General features: G+C 36.6%; 1 protein-coding gene across 1 annotated transcript in view; it reads left to right on the forward strand.

Moving 5' to 3' along the window:
• The window catches only part of LOC140143786 (transient receptor potential cation channel subfamily M member-like 2), a 40,283-nt gene that overhangs the window by 15,391 nt on the left and 4,782 nt on the right, over positions 1-20,110 (forward strand). The window contains exons 10-22 of the mRNA XM_072165601.1: positions 2,809-2,978; positions 4,086-4,195; positions 5,344-5,499; positions 5,926-5,961; positions 7,803-7,887; positions 8,420-8,633; positions 14,379-14,633; positions 15,348-15,429; positions 16,525-16,659; positions 17,295-17,525; positions 18,156-18,330; positions 18,675-18,831; positions 19,253-19,425. Coding sequence (XP_072021702.1) covers positions 2,809-2,978; positions 4,086-4,195; positions 5,344-5,499; positions 5,926-5,961; positions 7,803-7,887; positions 8,420-8,633; positions 14,379-14,633; positions 15,348-15,429; positions 16,525-16,659; positions 17,295-17,525; positions 18,156-18,330; positions 18,675-18,831; positions 19,253-19,425 — 1,979 coding nt within the window. The remainder of the gene's footprint in view (positions 1-2,808; positions 2,979-4,085; positions 4,196-5,343; positions 5,500-5,925; positions 5,962-7,802; positions 7,888-8,419; positions 8,634-14,378; positions 14,634-15,347; positions 15,430-16,524; positions 16,660-17,294; positions 17,526-18,155; positions 18,331-18,674; positions 18,832-19,252; positions 19,426-20,110) is intronic.

The following is a 20,110-nucleotide window of genomic DNA, read 5'->3' on the forward strand; positions in this document are numbered from 1 at the left end:
CAATGGGAATTAATTGTCAAAAATATTATTACCCATATACGGATTCATTCAACAATTATTTATTATGTAAATTTGCTGTTTAACTACTTGTATATCAAAAAGACGTGTTCAAAAACTTGCTAAAAGCATCAAAACAATTTTGATCTAAGGTAATAACATTTATTCATTTGGACGTACCATCAGAAACAGATCTAAAAACTACCATTGTATTCATTCATTCATTAACATAATAGCAAAATCTGAACAATATATAGATATTGTTAAATCGACCATGTTACCTACGAATATCCGGGTTTCTTCACCTATCATTTTATAAAGCGTTAGGTATGTATGCGTATAGTTTCTAATATTCCTGAATACAGATATCCCACTCTTTCTTATACAATATGTAAATTGGTTCATACTCATTTGATAAATAAAATACAGAAACTGACCTAAACTTCATTTTTTGAAAATAAACTAGCATAAATTGAATAAGATCATATTGATCGCGTTATAAAAATGAAAACACATATTTTCTGGCTGAGCTAGCATTTTCTTGACACCCTATGGTCTACTTTACATGAAAAAAGCATTAATGGGAATATTCCATTTGTTTTAGGTTGATTCGTATTGCGATAGTGAAGGCATCCTAGTGGTATTCGTAGGTAACATTGGGTTATGATGTCACATTTACTATCACACGTCCTGGATTTATTTTTCAAGATTAGTAGTGGCACTTTTGGTTCCTATAAGGCCAACATGCCTTCAATCAATGGGCAAAAGGAAAAAAAAAAATTGGCCCGTGGACAATTTTGGTTGGATTCGACCATATGTAGAAGGTCACTTTGAGACTTACTGTCCACATGCTGTTATGGCAGCGCGGAGGTGGTCACGTGCGTATTGATAAATACATATCTATAAATATAGTCGAAGCATACTGTTTTTAAAAAGTAAATATGTAATTTTGGACAGATTATCTCGGGATTTGTTCAAAGTCATTCCATTTAATAACTCTGTGATTGAAGAGTGTGAGGGAATGATTAAACTGAAAAAATGCCAGTTTGAGAAAATTAAGCTTTTGAGATTTATCTGCATATTACAAAACGTATTACTTTGTTCTAAAGCTGACAGGAGTATGTCTAATTATTTTTACAGCTATACAGCTATAAATTAACAACTTCTTACCTATATTGATTTCTTATTAGCTATAATCACTATCTTTCACCTTAGTTCCTCTTCCGTTTGAACCTATGCTGTAATCGGGTGCATTACATAGTGACGGATTTTGGACTCCAGCAAAAAAAAGTTTTTGAGTTAGACGCAAGAGTATATCAACCATAGCAGAGCACTAACAAGTAAAATCCTCCAAAAGTTGCTGTATTGTGAAAAGTTAGTATCTAAAGTATCTTGAAACATCTATCACATGAACAATTATTTGCTATTAAATGAGCAAAAAAGATTGCAAAGTTATACGTCACATCCGTCACATCCGTCACACATCCGTCACTATGTCGTGCGCCGATGTCGTGCACGTCAATCTGGTTTTTCGTGTTGATCTATGGGGTTCCGTCACACATCCGTCAGTATGTCTTGTGCATGAAAATCGGATCAAAGACGGACTTCGAAGCATCCGTCGGTTCTTTACGCTTATTCTAAAACGCTTTTGTCATGATAAAACGGACTCGCTACGAGGGCCCACGACATACATGACATATTGTATTTTGATTATTTACTCCTGATCTTACTAGTTCTCACTCTCATGATATAGCTAGTCACACATAAGCTGTAACTTCTTTTTACAAAACGTCATTGATTGTATTCAGTTTTTACGAATTTACACTGTCAACTTGGAACCACCTCTAAACATCTTTTGATCATCTTTCATTTTTTGATTACTTTACCATCCCTTTATATTGGAAAGTTTTAAATGTCTGTCTCTAAGTAATTGTCGAAGTAACTCGAACCATTCAAAATTTATTAAAATGATATTTGACTAAAATAATGATCCATTGAAATGTCTCCTCTACGTAAATGTTTTTGTTTTGTACCCAGTTATCAACATCCGTCAAGAAATCCCGTAGGTTTCAATGAACAATATTGAATTTCGTACGTTCAGATTGAAAAATCATGTTTTTACATACATTTTGTAGTGACGGATGCTGGGGACACGCCAAACAATTTAGTTGTTTATCCGAGTAAATGGTGTTTTACATAGTGACGGATCTTAGATACGTCACTTTGTAAAACGTCGGGTAATGTCATATATTAACATCCGTCAATTGCATAATTAATTAACTAATTAATGATGCAAACTTGAGCTTCAAATCTTGGTAATATTTGACTACTCACTATTTAAAATACATTGGCCAATTTTCATAAAAATGACAAATATCAACATCCGTCACTATGTAATGCACCCGACGAATTATCTTAAAAGTAAACTATTTGGAATACTCATATTTAGAGAAAGAAGTGGATGATAAGTACGTTGTAGATATGACAAAACATACACTGTCAGAACTCAATATCGACGCCATCTCCCAATTTCGCAAAAATAAGACCAAGACCTTCTTCCACTAGGTTGTTAGAACAAACTATTTTAAATTGTTTGAAGCAAACACATCCTACTATATGTTATCCTTACTAAACCAAAGTCATTTCCGCAAACAAGATTCCCATCAATTATAATGAAAGACAGAGATTGGCTGCCGACCTGCGCAGTACGGTATTTTCTGTCTAGTTGTCAGAATTTAGACGCGAATTAGTCTTTTTATCTCAGTCTTACATTTAACATGTTATTGTTATGTTTTTCTTGACCCTGCAAAGGAGCGATGATGACATTGAGAACCGACTAAAAACAATAATCAAAGAGGACGAGATTGCTGAAAGCAAGAATCTAATAAAGAAGGCAGTACACCATTCCAATATGCTGAATATTTACGACGCAAAATCAAACATAGAAATTGACCACATGATTTTACAGGCATTGATGAAAGGTAGACTACATTCTTATACATCGTCACAGTCAGCATCTTCATTCGTATCTTTAACTTTATTATCATCTTAAGTTTCATCTGCATTTTCTTCATCATCATCATCATCATCATCATCATCATCATCATCATCATCATCATCATCATCATCATTATCGTCATCATTTTCAACCTAGTATCACGTATATTTTTATGGTGTTAAGTAACTTTACTAAGCGCAGAATGTATCTTAACAAAAATGTGATTTCTTAAAGACACTAAAACTAAATTACAAAGCTGTGGTCGATTAATGAAAATCTTTGTTCTACGTGTTTTATGACCTCATTCGGCACGGTGCAACTTTATACCTAATTGAATGGTAAAAGGTAGAGTTCCAAAATTTACATATTTGGATATTTCCTCCTTCACTGAGATTTCCGCCTCTTTTTGTAACAGGTTCATTAAAGCGTAACAGATGATTGCGATTTGTTTTCCAAATGCTCTCTTTTGCATTCAAATTGGTATTCGAACATCTATCAACTACTTTATTTGGTAATTTAGGTTTAGTGTCTTCAGTGGCGTAACTAGGGTTGGTAGGGCCCGGGGCAAGAAACAAAATTGGCGCCCTCCCCCCACCACCCGAGAATAATAATGCCCACCTCCCGCCCATTCTTGAAACAATTGCGCGCGAAATTTTGGACAAATAAGGCCTACCACTAATTAATTTTGGTTACTATAAGTTGAATATCGGTCTTAAAATGTTCTTTCAATTGATTTTGTACTGAAATGCGTGTGAAGCGCGCGAAAATGTTGACTTTCATCGCTTGGAGGGGCGCAGAATCGATGCTGAATTGGTCAATTTGGCGCCCCCTAATGGTATAGCGCCCCCCACCTCACCCCCAGTTACGCCACTGAGTGTCTTCCAGAAATCGCTTTGTGCGCAGTGTTAAATATATTGCAATTCGTAATAATCTTTATTATCCTTAGCATCATGGTCATTATGATGCCTAATTCGTATTCTTAGTCGTACTCTTGTTATTCTTCGCACATTCCTCCTTAAAGCACCTATGTTACTCGTTCTATTGGTTATTGGAGTAAAGATGGTCTTATTATTCTTGACATTTTATACAGCCAATATAACCAACATTGGACTTCAAGTAACGCTAGCTCAAACCTGGAATCGCATAGACATTGTGAAAGACGAAATCTTCAGATCATTAGGGGAAACAACCGACTGGGAGGTATGATTTTAATAGACAGGTTGTACATATCATTTCTGAGAGACCCGGAACGTAAAATTGACGTAATCAGTTTGTGCAATCCCTTTGTTTAAGTAATCAACATTCTTTCATCGCAGATTCTAACGTTAAGTTTCATGTTCAGCGTAGTCAAGTTATCTCGATACTAACAGCAAATGAATTAAGGTACCAGTTCCTTTTTACCCCCTGCATATCTTAATAAAGACAGATATGTCATAATTGGAACCAGCAGCCACTAGCTATATCTCGGACTTAAGACCTCATTCATTGAAATCCGTCAGGAAATAAAGACTCGGTGCCGGTGATCCAATATCATAAGGAAGATGCAAATAGGTTGCAGTTTGCTCAATTCAGATGTCCTATGTCCGTGCTTTAATTGAGTACAGCATTTTGATTTCGACTCGAAAGGGAACAGATATATTGGCTGCTAGTTTTAATTTTGACATGTTAGTCATTTTTAAGATATACAGGGATGAACATAACTGGTACTTTACTTAATATTTTGTTGTCTGTATATGCATCAGCTTATATAGTTGCGTTATATTGACAGCGGTTTTGTGAGTGACTCCTCTTTCACAAATCGCGGACTTGATTTGCATAACCTTTAAATTATGTTTACTTTACAGCTGCGATTAATAGTCATATTCGTCAGTTAGAAACGATTTAGTCAATTTTGTATTTACCAAGGGTGTGTGTCGTCAACAATTCTAAGGGTGTGGACAGGCTGTGTGTCGGCATTAAAAAGATGCGCATGTTTTAGCAGTTCATTTCCGTATTTGTTTTTATTGGATAATACCAAAAATGGTACCTTTCGTTGAAAGCAACGTTAACTTTACATCAAAGTTAATATATACATGAAAGTAGTGTTTAGGACAAGTATTGCTCAAGCTGTGTGTAACAGCTTTAGAGATTACCAAGTATGTTACCGTCCTCTACTAGTTTTTAATGGGCTATTTGGGATAATGTTTAATATTTATTTAAGGGCAAGTTAGTACTTTCGTGACTGCATCTGCCCATCTCTCTCTTGACCTAACTTTGCTGTAGTTAGTTCCTGAAGCCTGAAGCTGGTCTATTCTGACGCCTTCATCAATAATGATATTGTCACTACCGGAGTATTTTTTCCCTTACAGCGCTATAATAGAGAAATAAAAGAGACGATATCAGGCAACTTTCACCAAGCTTTGATTAAAAACCAAGAAGGATTTGTCAAACTTTACCTAGACAACGGCGTTGTTATTTTGGAAAACTTTATAACATTAGATGAGCTCAAGAAGCTTTACGTTGAGGTAGGTTGTAGAATTTCTAACATTTAGGAAGTTTAGGATGATTTGAACGATACGCTGCTACAGTACATTATCGAACGAATGCTATATCATGTATGTGAAAACGTAAAAGCAAATGGGTTCATACCTGTAGAGTTTTACCTGAAAGGGTTAGGTACGAAGCTAAATATATAGTTGTTGTAACGTAATCTCAACTGGTATATATGATAATATGTATACGTGAATCAGTATACTTCACTTACCGCCAAAATACGTTAATTAGCTATTTTACCAAAGTTGTACTAAGCCCTATTGAGTACTGACTAGAATATTCATACAATTCGAACTAAACAGAGAATTCTCCTTGTATAGATGACATAAATTGTTTCACAAACTAACTTCGATTTTGATAATGAGTAAAATTTGATTTTTGTTGTCTGTATTTTTCAGACAAAATTCAAAGAGGACGAGAGGGTAAATGAGCAGGTAAGAGAATGTTTGATTAACAGCACTTTTCATTTTTTTACTTAAACACTTAAAAAAGGAAGTCCGCGTTTGTTTTAGAGTGCACACCAGTAAATACAAGTCTCCTACACCCTGGGAGGAAAAAATAGTGTTTCAAACGAGGAAAAGTGCGATTTAATGTAATACATTAGAAAAGCCTTAAAACCCAACTATTAGGCCCTGATTCATATTTGATCCTGATTTAGGCCTGGGAAATGGATTGTCTGTGACAAATGACCAGGATCCGACTTTTTATGACGATTTTACTAAATTTCAGAAACACCAAGCTATTTGTAAGGTGGCGTAAGCTGTATGGGCTATCGGGTGATATAGTCGGCATTTTCTGGAAAAAGTCACTGCACTCCGTATTTTTTCTCCACACTGGATGCCTTGATCTGACCTTCAACTTGCAGAAAGTTTAAGTTTTTTGGAACTGAGTCGCTCTGGAGTCAAGAAAATATTATTATGAAAATATCGTGAGCTATTTCAAAAACCAATGAACCAATACTAGGTTTGTTTACACTCATTTTAATGCATTTGTCATGCTGATTCCAAATATGGTCATGGAAAATGCACAATTCTGATTTTTTTCAATTTTTAAAATTTGTTCGAATCTCCAGTCGATACCCCCATGGAGTAGGTTAAGGGGGAATAATACCCTGATTTTCATCAGTACCCCTCTTCTTTTTTTTCCTTGCAAATTTATAAAGTACATAAATATGTTCATCACCTCATGTCATGAACTTATAAAATATATCTACATACAAAGTGGTTTTAAACCATTTTAGTAAGTCATTTTAGCCCTATATATTTTTTGTTTACTGTATCCTAGTAACTGAGATGTGTGTTTCATAACAAACCATAATTTATTCTATTGAACATGTCCAAGTACAATACATGAATAGAATACATTAAATCCTTTGTTATACTATCTATAGAAATGTACTCACTGATTATAACACTGAATAAATTAAATACGCCTAATCTCTTCCACATAGACAATTTAATACTACACCATGTATGTATCTTCTATAATGTGTTGTTAGGAAAAGAGATTAAAAAAGGCTATAAGGTCATCAAAGGTCAGGTTATAGGTCAATTGGTTCAGGTCAAATTCAGGCATCAATTTTGAATACATGTGATAGTCTGTGATATCATACATGTCATAATGAGGCATCAATTTTGATATTTTGTCTGTTACTGGATATATAATGGAAATGTGTGAGGTGGGTATACTAAAATACCTTGGGATGTAAATGGTGAGTACAATTTAGATTGCCTAGTTGAGATGGATTGGGCAAATAAATATAAACTCGTTACCAAAATCACAAAAATGAAGCTTACGGAAAACTACCTAATATGGTGGTATAGGTGACAAAAAATTAATCCCATTTTACATATCAACATTATTTCCCTTATGTGTTAGCAACACATATCCAAAATTTTAACGAAATCCATTGATAGTAAGCTTTCCAAAATGAAGTGAATTTAAAACATCAGTGATGTACCACTTTTTGGCTTATACCATTAGAAGTATGTACGCGTCATTGATACTGATGCCACCAATTGAACGAGAAGATTTTCCCCTTCATTTTGCATACCACTTTGTCCAATTTCTTTTTCTCATTTCTTCACAAAATGCAAAAAAATGCAAAACAAATGCAATGGGTGTAGTACCCCCTTAAGGGCTCATAGTCATTATTCTAACCACGATAATTGTTTTAGAATTAATAAATTGTTGTCATTTCTTTATTTATGGATCTCTGTATATATCTATCTTCTTATTTATTTACTTATTTTAATATCATCATCATTATATTAAGAACGTGCTGGAAAAAGTGAGGAGGGAAATAGAGGATCTCACAACGTTGCACTTTGAAAGGTATCCGCTGTCAAGCAATGTCAAAGGTAAGAAAGAATGTTGATGTCAAACGTGTCATGCATTCGGTGTGTATACGCCCAAACAACTTGTAGCTAATCATAAATCCATCCGCATCGTTCATTTAACTGAAAAAAAAACCGTTTACCCCAGTATCTCACCCGGGGATAGAATCGACCATCTTAAATGTCCATAGAGACGGGTGTACAATAAATCCATGATTTACCAGCCAGACGGCGAGTGGCAAGATAAACAAGTTGGAAAACTAGTTTAAAGAACCTGATGTCTTGATTTTTAAAAATCTGATTTCTTGATCCAAAAAGCTTGATTTAAAAAAATCCGATATCCAAAAAGCTGCGCTGTCGATCAAGGAATTAATTTATTCCTCAACCATATCAGTTATTTAGTTATGTTTGGTTTATGCGTTAAAATACCAAATAAATTAGTTTTCAACGATACAGTCCTTTCAGGGACACCCTGTATAAGGTACTCTGCAAAAATTAATGTGATCGGTTGATGACCAATACTTTGATGACCAATTTTTGTTTTGTTTATATGTAGATGTAGGCCTACACAATTATTTACAAGATCCATACAGACATCTGTTCATATTCGCCATTTTGAACGACTTTGAGGAGATGGCAGAGTATTTCTGGGAAGAAGGTCAGGAGCACATAGCATCAGCCTTGGTAGCAAGTAAAATCTACAGGAGCCAGGCACATATGATGACAGCAACATACAAGGAAAAACGGGAGCGTTTCAAAAAAATCGAAAAGTAACGTATTTTATAAATACACACACTATATTGCAGCATCGCTGAGAAAAAAAATCAGTAAACTGTGGAAGAGAAAATAAAGTTGCATATTCATTTAATGTTTATGTAGATATCAAATTTACGTATATACTAGACGGTAGGGCGGGTCATAAATAGGGAAGGTTTTTATTTCAAATCGGCCATGGCCAAAAGGTGTTCCACTTGACCCCACTTGAACAAATATGCACTTTAAAAAATAATTGAAGTGGGTCTTCAGACCCCACCACCACCATTATTCCCCTATATACTGAAATATGCACATTTTGTCAGATATTCAAAGAACAGATACATAATGAGAGGACATGTTGCTTTAAAACGTACATTTTATCCACCCAGAAGCACTTTTCAAACACAAATTAATCATCTACTATAGAAAATAGTCTATATACAATACTTTTCTCTGAATTTCATAACACTTGTATGCTAAGATGTCCAATATTCGCCGATATCGCATAAATATTACACATACAAAACTGGGTAACTTCTAATAACATAGCCATAACAAAATTAGGTTGATGTATTATTACCGGACTTGCTTAAAAAGGAATTAAATGAATCTGTAGCTGTTTATATGTGACCCATCATGACAAAACCCGTCATACTTCGCCACTTTTGAAGATACATCCCAATACACATTACCGTACATTAAAAAAAAAGGAATTTTGACGGGACAATTTTATATTTTCATGGACAAAAAATTTAGCAAATATGACAAATGATATTCCACTCATATTAGTGGTTTACTGTTTACCTTCAGGGAATCAAAAGTCTTTTCAACCATTTTTGTGTATATATATATACTGGACCTTATAAATCATTCTTGTATATTTACCTTTCAACACGTTTAATGTCACTGGTGATGCAAATTATTGTCACCTGACACTACGTTATACACTTGAAAGTCTTTCTTTGATTCAAATACTGGCATTAAGGCACGTGATCGGCAGATTTGACGAATGTAACCATCCCTTGCCTTCTGCCCATATACTTTCTCACTGGCTTCAGACACCAACTTTATCGCTCTTTCCACTGATTGTGTGTGGCATGGATATTTGGGTTCATTTAGTGGGACATTTACTATATCTTTAACCTGCTCATCAGTTAAGTGCTTTGTCAGAGGTGGCTCAGTGACAGGCTCTTTGCGCCAATCTATCATTTTGCTGTAAGCCGATGCTCCAAACTTGATCTGAGGGACTTTGAAAAAGCGTACAGTCTCATCTGTTGGGTAGTCTTCATCAGGAAACGTGTTTCCTTCTGCTTCATCATCACTATATCCCTCTACTTCTGACATCTTCACCTGTGCCGTCAAAATGCTCTGCAACATTGACCTCTTGTTTCCGTGCAGAAAGTATCCATCTAACAGCCTCTTCACGAATGATTTGAGTGCTGTCAGCTGCCATTGCAAGGAGGAGGTTTTCTGGGTGAGCAGAAAAGGCATTTCTTTGCATTGACATCTTGGCTATGTTCTTCACAGTGGTTGTCAAGTGTCGCAAAAGTTTTATCATCTGGAAGACGTTTCTAGGTGCATCTGTGATAGAAGAATTTCTTTTGATTGTGAACCACATAGGGGCGTAGAATTTGACAACAATATTTGCCAATCTTGTCAGTCCAACAGAAGGCTCAGGTGTTCTGATATACAAACATATAATTCGTTCTGCAGTTGTTAGCCAACGTGAATGCTTGTGACCACTTGGTTCATAGAGTAGATCTTCTGGCCATTTACCTGAGATCACAGCCATACAAAACTTGTACTAGAGTTTTTGATCCCAACTTAGATCTTCAACTACTTCATCAGAAAGAATGGGGAAGTCTGGATTGCGAATTGGTTAGAAATCAACAATGTCCCTTGAAGATAGGTGCTCTTTGAGTTGACTACCGATTTTTCCACCAAATGAGTTTGGGCCTGTGGTAGGCCCATCAAAGTGAGTAAACAAAGCTCTGAATGGTAACTCATTGCCATGCAAAAGACAAATTTGCCATTGGAGTGGTCTGCCAAGGAACACCTTCAGGTAGCGGATTGCACCTGCTCGCCAACCAACATTGACGTATGTCCCATCAGGAGAGGCTGTTAGATGGATACTTTCTGCACGGAAACACGCGGTCAATGTTGCAGAGCATTTTGACGGCATAGGTGAAGATGTACAAGACGAGCTTGCCAATGTAGAAGTAGAGGGATATAGTGATGATGAAGCAGATGGAGACACGTTTACTGTTGAAGACTACCCAACAGACGCTTTTTCAAAGTCCCTCAGATCAAGTTTGGAGCATCGGCTTACAGCAAAATGATAGATTGGCGCAAAGAGGCTGTCACTGAGCCACCTCTGACAAAGCACTTAACTGATGAGCAGGTTAAAGATATAGTAAATGTCCCACTAAATGTACCCAAATGTAATGTTTATTGGGATGTATCTTCAAAAGTGGCGACGTATGACGTGTTTTGTCATGATGGGTCACATGTAAACAGCTACAGATTCATTTAATTTCTTTTTAAGCAAGTCCGGTAATAATACATCAACCTAATTTTGTCATGGCTATGTTATTAGAAGTTACCCAGTTTTGTATGTGTAATATTTATGCGATATTGGTGAATATTGGACATCTCAGCATACAAAGTGTTATGAAATTCAGAGAAAAGTATTGTATATAGACTATTTTCTATAGTAGATGATTAATTTGTGTTTGAAAAGTGCTTCTGGGTGGATAAAATGTACGTTTTGAAGCAACATGTCCTCCCATTATGTATCTGTTCTTTGAATATCTGACAAAATGTGCATATTTCAGTATATAGGGGAATAAGGGTGGTGGTGGGGTCTGAAGACCCACTTCAATTATTTTTTAAAGTGCATATTTGTTCAAGTGGGGTCAAGTGGAACATCTTTTGGCCATGGCCGATTTGAAATAAAAACCTTCCCTATTTATGACCCGCCCTACTAGACGGTGAAGTTATTTGCATGATATTAATAAGATCAGGGGTGTCATCTATGGTGACAGCGTGTGTGCTTTGCATTACTTACAATGGCGGCAGGACACAAACATCAGTTTGAACATAGAGAGGAAGAAATTTACGTACGCAAAATGCCTACTCGTAGATGCCTTAAATGGTCGCCATTCCCGTATCAGGAAATTGATACGGAAGAAGGTTGCACGGAAATGGTTCTTTAAAAACAATGTAGATATTTATATAGCGCTTTATGCCGTAAACACCCTCACGGTGGTGGGACGGGGACTTGAACCCACGCACGTCGAGCAAGCGCTCAGATTATGAGTCCAAGGCCGTAACCACTGAGCCACCGTATCCTTTTGAAAGAAAAGTGCAGTCAAATGTTACCGGCGTCTTGCAAGGGTTGGAATACTCGGTGATTTCAATTACATAAATATTGGTCACGTGATTACTCTATAAAGGACATAATGACATTTAACAAGTAGTGAGCGGTGCCTTATGGGATAGCCACGTGACTTTTCTTTCTTCTGAGTTCTCCAAAACATATTGATTTCCTTCACCTGATACATCCGTGAATGATCCTTCCCACCGTTTCCCTGGTGCGTAGCAGAAACCAATTCAGCCACTAACCATATTAAGGCACCTGGGCATTTTGTGAACTAAAGTTTCTTTTTCTCTGTGTTCAAACGGATTTCTGCACATCCGCCATTGTGGGCACTGGAATACGCAAATAAAGTCACCAGAGCGGACATATGCCATCCCTTGGATTAGTCTTATCTGATTTCATTCAAGGGTGTGTTTCAAAACGGCAAGGCGCCGTCGAAGACTAACCGTCGTTTTATCTTTTCAGTTTCTGTTTCCGTATCCGTATCCGTTTTTGTAAGTCATTGTTATTCTGAAGTGGTAGTCTCCCAGGTGTGACCAATCTTTTATTCTAGCCTTTTGTTAGTTACTGAAAATTTGAAGCTCGTGAATTTCAGTTTTCGTTTTGGTAAGTTATATTGATTTTTGACATAAAACCTTGAGATGTGCGGTTGGGTGCTAATCTAGACAAAAGAAGAGTCTAAATTTTACGGTTCTAAATTCGCGGTAAATTGTACGGCTTCAATTGATTTGTGTTTGGTGTATATGCACTTACGCCTAGGCGTAAGTAGCTCGTAAAAATAGTCTTGCATTGAAATATATACTAACCATGTTGCCAAGTTATAAGCAAAAGTCTTTCATATTGGCGATGAAACGAGCGTCTGAAATAGCCAAATATCTCCCAATGAGGCGCGAACAAGTGGCGATTTGGTAATCATGTTTTATATTGAAATGCAATACAAAAGAATTGCATTGGAGCAAAGATAATTTATTCTATTCATTCGTAATGATGGCAAGCTAATCTGATAATTGGCTGGGCCTATATGCAAGACTCGGGTTTATTTTAAATGTTTATTTTTGCAGTGCTTATTTTCAGTCATGGATCATACTGAAGGGAGGGGGAGGGAGAGAGGGAGATACTTGAGACTGAACAAGTGGGAAGGGATGAGGAAGAATGAGAGGAGAGGGAAGGACGGAAAGACTAGAAAGAGAAGAACTCGAGAGGAGAGAGTAGGGACCGGGGAGGGAGTGGGGGACTGATCATGAGGGGGGGGGACAGGAGGAAGCAAAATAGGGAGATAGACACTGATACGAGGGAAGGGCGACACTGTGGCCCTGCACAAGTGCATTGGGGTGCGACAGACTCATGAGCGGACCTTTTGTGATTTAAGGGCTTATTTTCAACGTTTTTACAGAAAAGTGGACTTTGTCATTCGGATTGGCATGCATTTCGTCAAATTATTGTAGATCAATTTACCACTGTCAAAGACGAGAGGGCGCTAGACCATTAAAAACACCGGTGTTAACATAATCTTATCTCTCCCGTTTTTATTGACATAGGCATACACCTCTATTGAAATAAGCTGATTGGTAATTCAGAGTTAACAATGAAGTCAGATTACAGTAAACTTACTGAATCCCTTGCGTTTTCGTATCTGAACAATAGACTTACGGAAACTGAAAAGATAAAAAGACCCTAAGCTTAGTAAAAGGAATACAAAATACTTCACCCCAGGCCAAGGTTTCGAACCACTGCCAGGGCCCTAAAAATATGGAAAGTTAAAGTGTGACAGGCGACGCGACCATGACTACGGTGAATGTGCCTGAATTATTGCAGTTTTCAAAGATACACATTTCTAGTGAGTAAAATCATAAATTTGGTAGTCAGACTTAATACTCTTCCCGTTTGCAGTGACTGTATACACGTTAATGTGAAGTTCACAGAATATTGGACGAATGTTCAACATTCAGTTTGCCGAATTCCTCTTTGTTTCAGAGATACTGTAATACCATAGACATTTATACTTGCTCTTTTTTTCTGTATACATACTACACTTGATACTGTCTAGAGTCTCTTTAGGCCTCGGATAGCAACGTTTGCTAAGTATTTTTTTTTATTTGCCATAAAATTTGTATTATATCGCGAATTAAAAAAAAAAAATATATATATATACATTTGATATCAGAAGGACATCACTTGTATTCAGAATACAATTCGATATGTCTGATGCGCTCTCATGTTCCAGAAAAAAATACTGTGCAAACGTTGCCATCCGAGCTCTTAACACAAACATTTATCCTGTAGCCTGATCTGGGGATTTTTCATGCCTATAAAAACATAATTGAATTTAGTTATTATTACTATTCCCCGTACACATGGTTTTTGTTGATTACTTTTTAAGGAAATACGATGATTTGGCTTATGAGGTTCTCGACGCTTGCGAGAGTCAGAGTGAGAAAAGTGACTCGCCCAACATAGTGCTTCGAAATCTGCCAAATTGGGGAGAGAAAACCTGTTTAGACCTTGCTGAGATATCCGGCAATAGGAACTTCATAGCACACAGTGCTGTACAGACGCTTCTTGACGAAGAAATATGGTCCACACGTGATGGATTGAACGACACCAAAGCGGAGAAGAAAGAAGAATGCTGTTGCATGTGCGTACATTATAGGGTGACAGGGATGTATACACTAGAGGTGACGGGGAGGGGCCGTGCACATTACCCCTTACTAATATGTGAATGTAATGTTTGTACAACATTATGGTTTATCTCTTTAAGGGTAGACTAGGTATTGTTGGTTGAAGCACCCAAAAATCGATTTTTAGTATCAATATATTATTGAAAATAAACACTTTGATGTTTTGCAACAGTTCATTCAACAATTCATATACTTTGAAAACTTACTTGATTTATTGTTAATGAGATATGTACGTTTTACAAAAGTGTTGTTGTTTCAGGCCTCTTTGCAACACAACTCAAGAACAATAGGACCTACCAAAGTATATCTGGTATATTTGAATTCTTCTGAACACTCGCTATGAAATGATCAATGCAATTTTTGCCAAAGCTCACTACCATTAGCAAGGTGCTGTGAACTACCAAATCGCAACAGTTTAAAATAGTTGCTAACCTTAAACAACACTAATTGTATATTTATATTTACCCCCCCAAGTCACTGATCCTACAAACTATTTTAATTTAAATATATATTTAAAAAATGTCGTTTTACATTTTTTCTCATATTAAACAATATTTAAAATTGATACATAATCTGAACGTACATCTGGACAAAATGTATAATCGAAATAAAATCCCACGCCAAATGAAAATGAAATTGTGAACTCGAACAATTTATCGTTTACCTCTTAGACCATATGGTAGATTTATCATCTTCTACATTTGGAGCTGCTTAGATGTGAGAACTCCGAAGGGCAGATTTTGCCACAATGCGGTATGTATATTGACATTATTGCTCCAACATTAACAATTTGTTCGTATGATTGACACTGCTTTTTGCTATCGGAAGTTAAAGAAGAAACGATAAAGGAGAGAAGATGAACATAGAAGTCACTTCGTACCCCGGGATTCGAGCCTTAAACCCCTCGCGTGCCAAGCACAGGATCACAGACCGGTACCCACAGGGATTGCGCTGGCCCGACCAGCGATTCCCTGAGCGTATATCACCTGGTTATCCTCGTGGTATTTTGTGGTAATTTCGGGTATTAGGGTTAATCCTACTTAAACCTGTTTAACACTTTAAATTGATTTCTCCAACATATCTGATTTAATTAATCCAATATGATAGAGAAATGTATTTATCACATTGGAGGGATTAATTCATCGCGATAGAGAAATGAATGCATCTTTTAGGAGTAATTAGTATGCATTGGAGAAATTATTTCATCGTATTCCCAAAAAAATAAATTAGCATTGGAGAAAAATAAATATTTGCACTGGATCGAGAATTTCTTGATGTGCCAAAAATAGTTCATATTGGAGAAATCTACGGTCATAGTACGACAGCCCTATTAATACACCGTACTACTTCTGCGATATCGCCTGGATCTGGAAGATACTCTCAACACTTCCTGATTGAAGCCAGACGAGAGGGGGCGTTCCATCGAGCTACCATCCTATCATATCGTTACCCTGCTACGATAATTGCCTACGTCATTTTTTGGTTATTTTGAAAACAAAGTACAAAATAGGCTTCAGACATGCACCAGTTACGTTACCACCCTTGTTATTTCTGATTCTTCCCTTTAATTTGTCTCATTATCATTTGTTGTTGTGCAAAGATTGGTGAATATATTTTGTACTTTGTTCATAAATTACACACAAATGACTTAAGCAAATTATCGAAGCAGGCTGACGATAGAGAAACATCATTTTGATGCAGCCTGTACTACTAAACAATGTCTATTCTCGCCGTTCCTGGCATTTTTGCCTAATAAGTAATGGTTCATTATACTGAACTAGCGTTGTACTTGCTGTTCTCGGGGACTGTTTATCTAATGTAATGTTCCCGTTTTGTACCAATATACAGGCGTTTTACATAATGTTCCTGGCATTGTTTACCTATGTGATGATCTCTGATCAGCTATCAAATCGATGGCCTGCTGGATGGGAGTGCTTTCTCATTGTATGGGGAATAACCTTTGTGACCGAAGAAATACGACAGGTAAATGGAGTTTTTTCCTATAGTGACGAATCTTAGTTTTCAAATATGGTGGCGACATCATCAATACCTTTATCGATGCAGAAAAGTTATAAATACGTAACCCAGGTAACTAATCTCCGTCCCTTTGTATTTTTTTGATCCATCGTAGTGGGCTACTTTATCGATTTGTTTTGCAAAGCTGTTCTTATATAACATGATTAAAGTGATTCAAAGCCACTGATCATAGAGACAGTTTATCTTCATGTAGTATTCGTCCTCGTCACCATGAGAACAAGTAGTACTTTAAACAGGTTGTGTTGGGTTGCAGGGACGTGAATTTGCTTTGGATTCGATGACTTATGTATTATGACATATACAAACTAAACAGATGCTACGTAAGTGGTTGATATAATTTATAAAAGGTTATAAAACCAGTGTGTACTTTAGCATACTTGTTTTGATATCTGCAATTTAAGGTCTCACGTCAATCTTGCGCAACATTGCACCGGTGATCATTTCATTTAGTGTTTAAAATAATTTAGGCACCACACTTCCCCCTATCCACCAAAGTCAAGTATCAATCAAACGCTGAGTTTTGATAAATAGTGGAATTATTAACGGACATCACCCTTTTTTGGTTGTTTTCTCTAAAACAGATGGGAATAACTATAAAAGAGATGAAGGAATACATTCTAAATCAATGGAATTGGATTGACATATACATGCTGACGTCCTTCGTTTTGGGCGTCATTCTACGTCTTGTAAACCATCGTCATGAGGCCAGAATTATCCTTGCATTCAGTATATTTGGATTTTATTTTAGACTCTTCCACAAGTTGACATTTTCCAAGTATACAGGGCCCAAAGTCCTTATGATTGGACAAATGGTATGTTGAACTCATGATCTTGTTTCATTAATCTTTAGAGCTGTTTTAGAGCTGAAACGGAGTAATATCTTATTCTACTAAACAGAACCCATATGTCACTTCCAAGCAACAATAAAAAAAATAAACAATTGCATTTTCGCTTTTTAGGTTAACAAATTAAAAGAGATCATGACAACAATGTTACATGCAGTGGAATCAGCAACACCTTGGCTAACAAAAACATTTGGGTTTCTATACTAGTTCTGGCTCAAACGCTATGCTCAATTAACTAAATTGTCCAGACTTTTGACATTTTCGCACATTTATCAGCTTGCATTGAATACATCACAGTTTCATTTTCATGATTTAGCAATTGCATTTTTGCTTTTCAGAAAAAGATAAAAGGGATCATGGCGTAAAGGTAAAATCAGGAATATTTTGGCTAACAGAAAAAATTGGTTTCTTTCCTAGTTCTGATTCAAACGGTATGCCCGATTTTACTTAATCGCCCGAGTCGGGCCACTTTTTTGCCATGTTCGCACGTTTGCAAGTAAGTCAGGTTTGAACCGCGTAAAATGAACTTTCATGCCAAAGATTTCAGAACAAAAACAAAGTTGTTGTTTTTTTCTTGTTTTTTCCGTATTGTTACAGTTGATCGACTTAGCCGTCTTCATGGTGATACTTCTGATAGTCCTGACTGGATACGGCGTCGCAGTTCAATCAGTTTTATATCCGCACGTTACAGATCATTGGACTGTTTTCAAGGAGATATTGTATCGGCCGTATTTTCAGATTTATGGAGAGCTCTTTCTTGAAGATATTCAAGGTAACTACAGAAATATTTTTAAGATGCTGGAGAGCAGGCTTAAAAATGGCTTTATGGTTTGTGTGTGAAGGATAAGGTGCGTAGGTGTTCCGTTCTTCGGGTTAAAAATAGGTTCAAGCCCCATCACAGTCATGAAATGTGTGGCCCATTTATATCACTAAACCAGGGATCCTGAAAGTGCTACACTTCTTAGCCGTACATTCCAATCTATAGACCCTATTCCAACATTTGCACTACCTACTAATGAATGGATGTATGTATTTTCGTCTTACAACCACAATAGCGAGATAAAATCATATCAATAATTTTAATCCCATTACTTTAATTATTTGCCCAAACAATAGGAACGGCTGATGACTGTGCTTGTTCGAAAAATGAAACGGCCATAAGTCTTGGAGCGACACCGTGTCCTCAGAATACAGGTTGGGGTATTGTTTTTCTGGCGCTCTACATGGTATTCAGTAATGTGCTGCTTCTTAATCTTCTCATTGCCATGTTCAGGTAAGCAACATGTGGACCAAGACCACAAGTAGTTTACTAAACTGATACTATTCATTAATTAATCTACTCTAAAACAGAAATAATCAAACTAAGACTTCAACTAGGTCAACGATCATCATCCAATTTAAATTGTTGTTCTTGATTTCTTGTCGCTATAATATAACCCCTAAGATACTTAGGTTGTGATGCAGGAAATTGGTTCCCTTAAAGTTGGTTCAGAGCCAAGTCTATCCATGGATAGACTTTAACATCATTAATCTTGAGAAAAAGAACGAACGTGCCGGGGAGAAATACCAATAAAATGGCGTATGTGGTTCTGACTCCTATAAATACAAAAAACTTAAGCTTGAGATTGATTTTAGTTTCGTACAGGCTTGCCTCTTACAATGTATCTCATTTTCATTTTGTATTTTGTTAACAGCCACACATTTGACAAGGTTGAAGAGGAAAACGACGTCCATTGGAAATTCCTACGCTACTCGCTTACAAAGGAATATTTCAACAGACCATTCTTGGCACCACCTTTAATAATTTTAGTTCATATTTACCGCTTAACAAGATTTTGTCTAGGAAATTGGACTCCCGCAGTCATGGGTAAGTAGTAAAACGTGGATAAGTGACTCAAAAGGCTAGCCATTTTGTTTTTGTCAGGAGTAAAACGTTACAGGTCCCAAGTAATCATTTTCCTGTTCCTGGGATGATTATCGGCCAGTTTTTCTGAGGTTATCAGTTTTTCATTCAGCCAGGGGCAGATGTAACCGAGATTACGAACCAGTTGCATCAGATAACCTTGTTGAGTCCAGCACTCCAGAAAGTGACATTTTTTATAAGGCAAATTTTGAAAGTTGGATAACAGACAGGCGTTTTGGTTAATCGGCATTTGTATCCAAGGTAAACAGTTTTTGGGAAAAATTCTGGACAATTAAATATTTTTAATTTTGAACTAAAAAATTCTATAGTATATAAAATGCCCGGCTTCAACCTCAATGACTTTAACAATTTGCTACAATCCAACGCTGAGACTACGGAACGCCAAAAACGCCATCAACATGAGCGAGCTAGAACAAAATAAGCCATATGTGACCCCTCGGCACAACTGAGCCCTGAAGTCGCCAATCATCATTTTTGAGGTATCACACCAAAATATTCTGCTTGAAATTAGCTTTAAAATGATGTATATCATGTCTATAGTACTTGACATTTAAGTAGTGAAAAATCAATAAAACAGTCAATAAATCCTTTGTTTCCTATTGTTTATTGTTAAGTTCAATGGAGCATA

The sequence above is a fragment of the Amphiura filiformis genome, chromosome 2 (assembly GCF_039555335.1).
Source record: "Amphiura filiformis chromosome 2, Afil_fr2py, whole genome shotgun sequence".
Lineage (NCBI taxonomy): Eukaryota > Metazoa > Echinodermata > Ophiuroidea > Amphilepidida > Amphiuridae > Amphiura > Amphiura filiformis.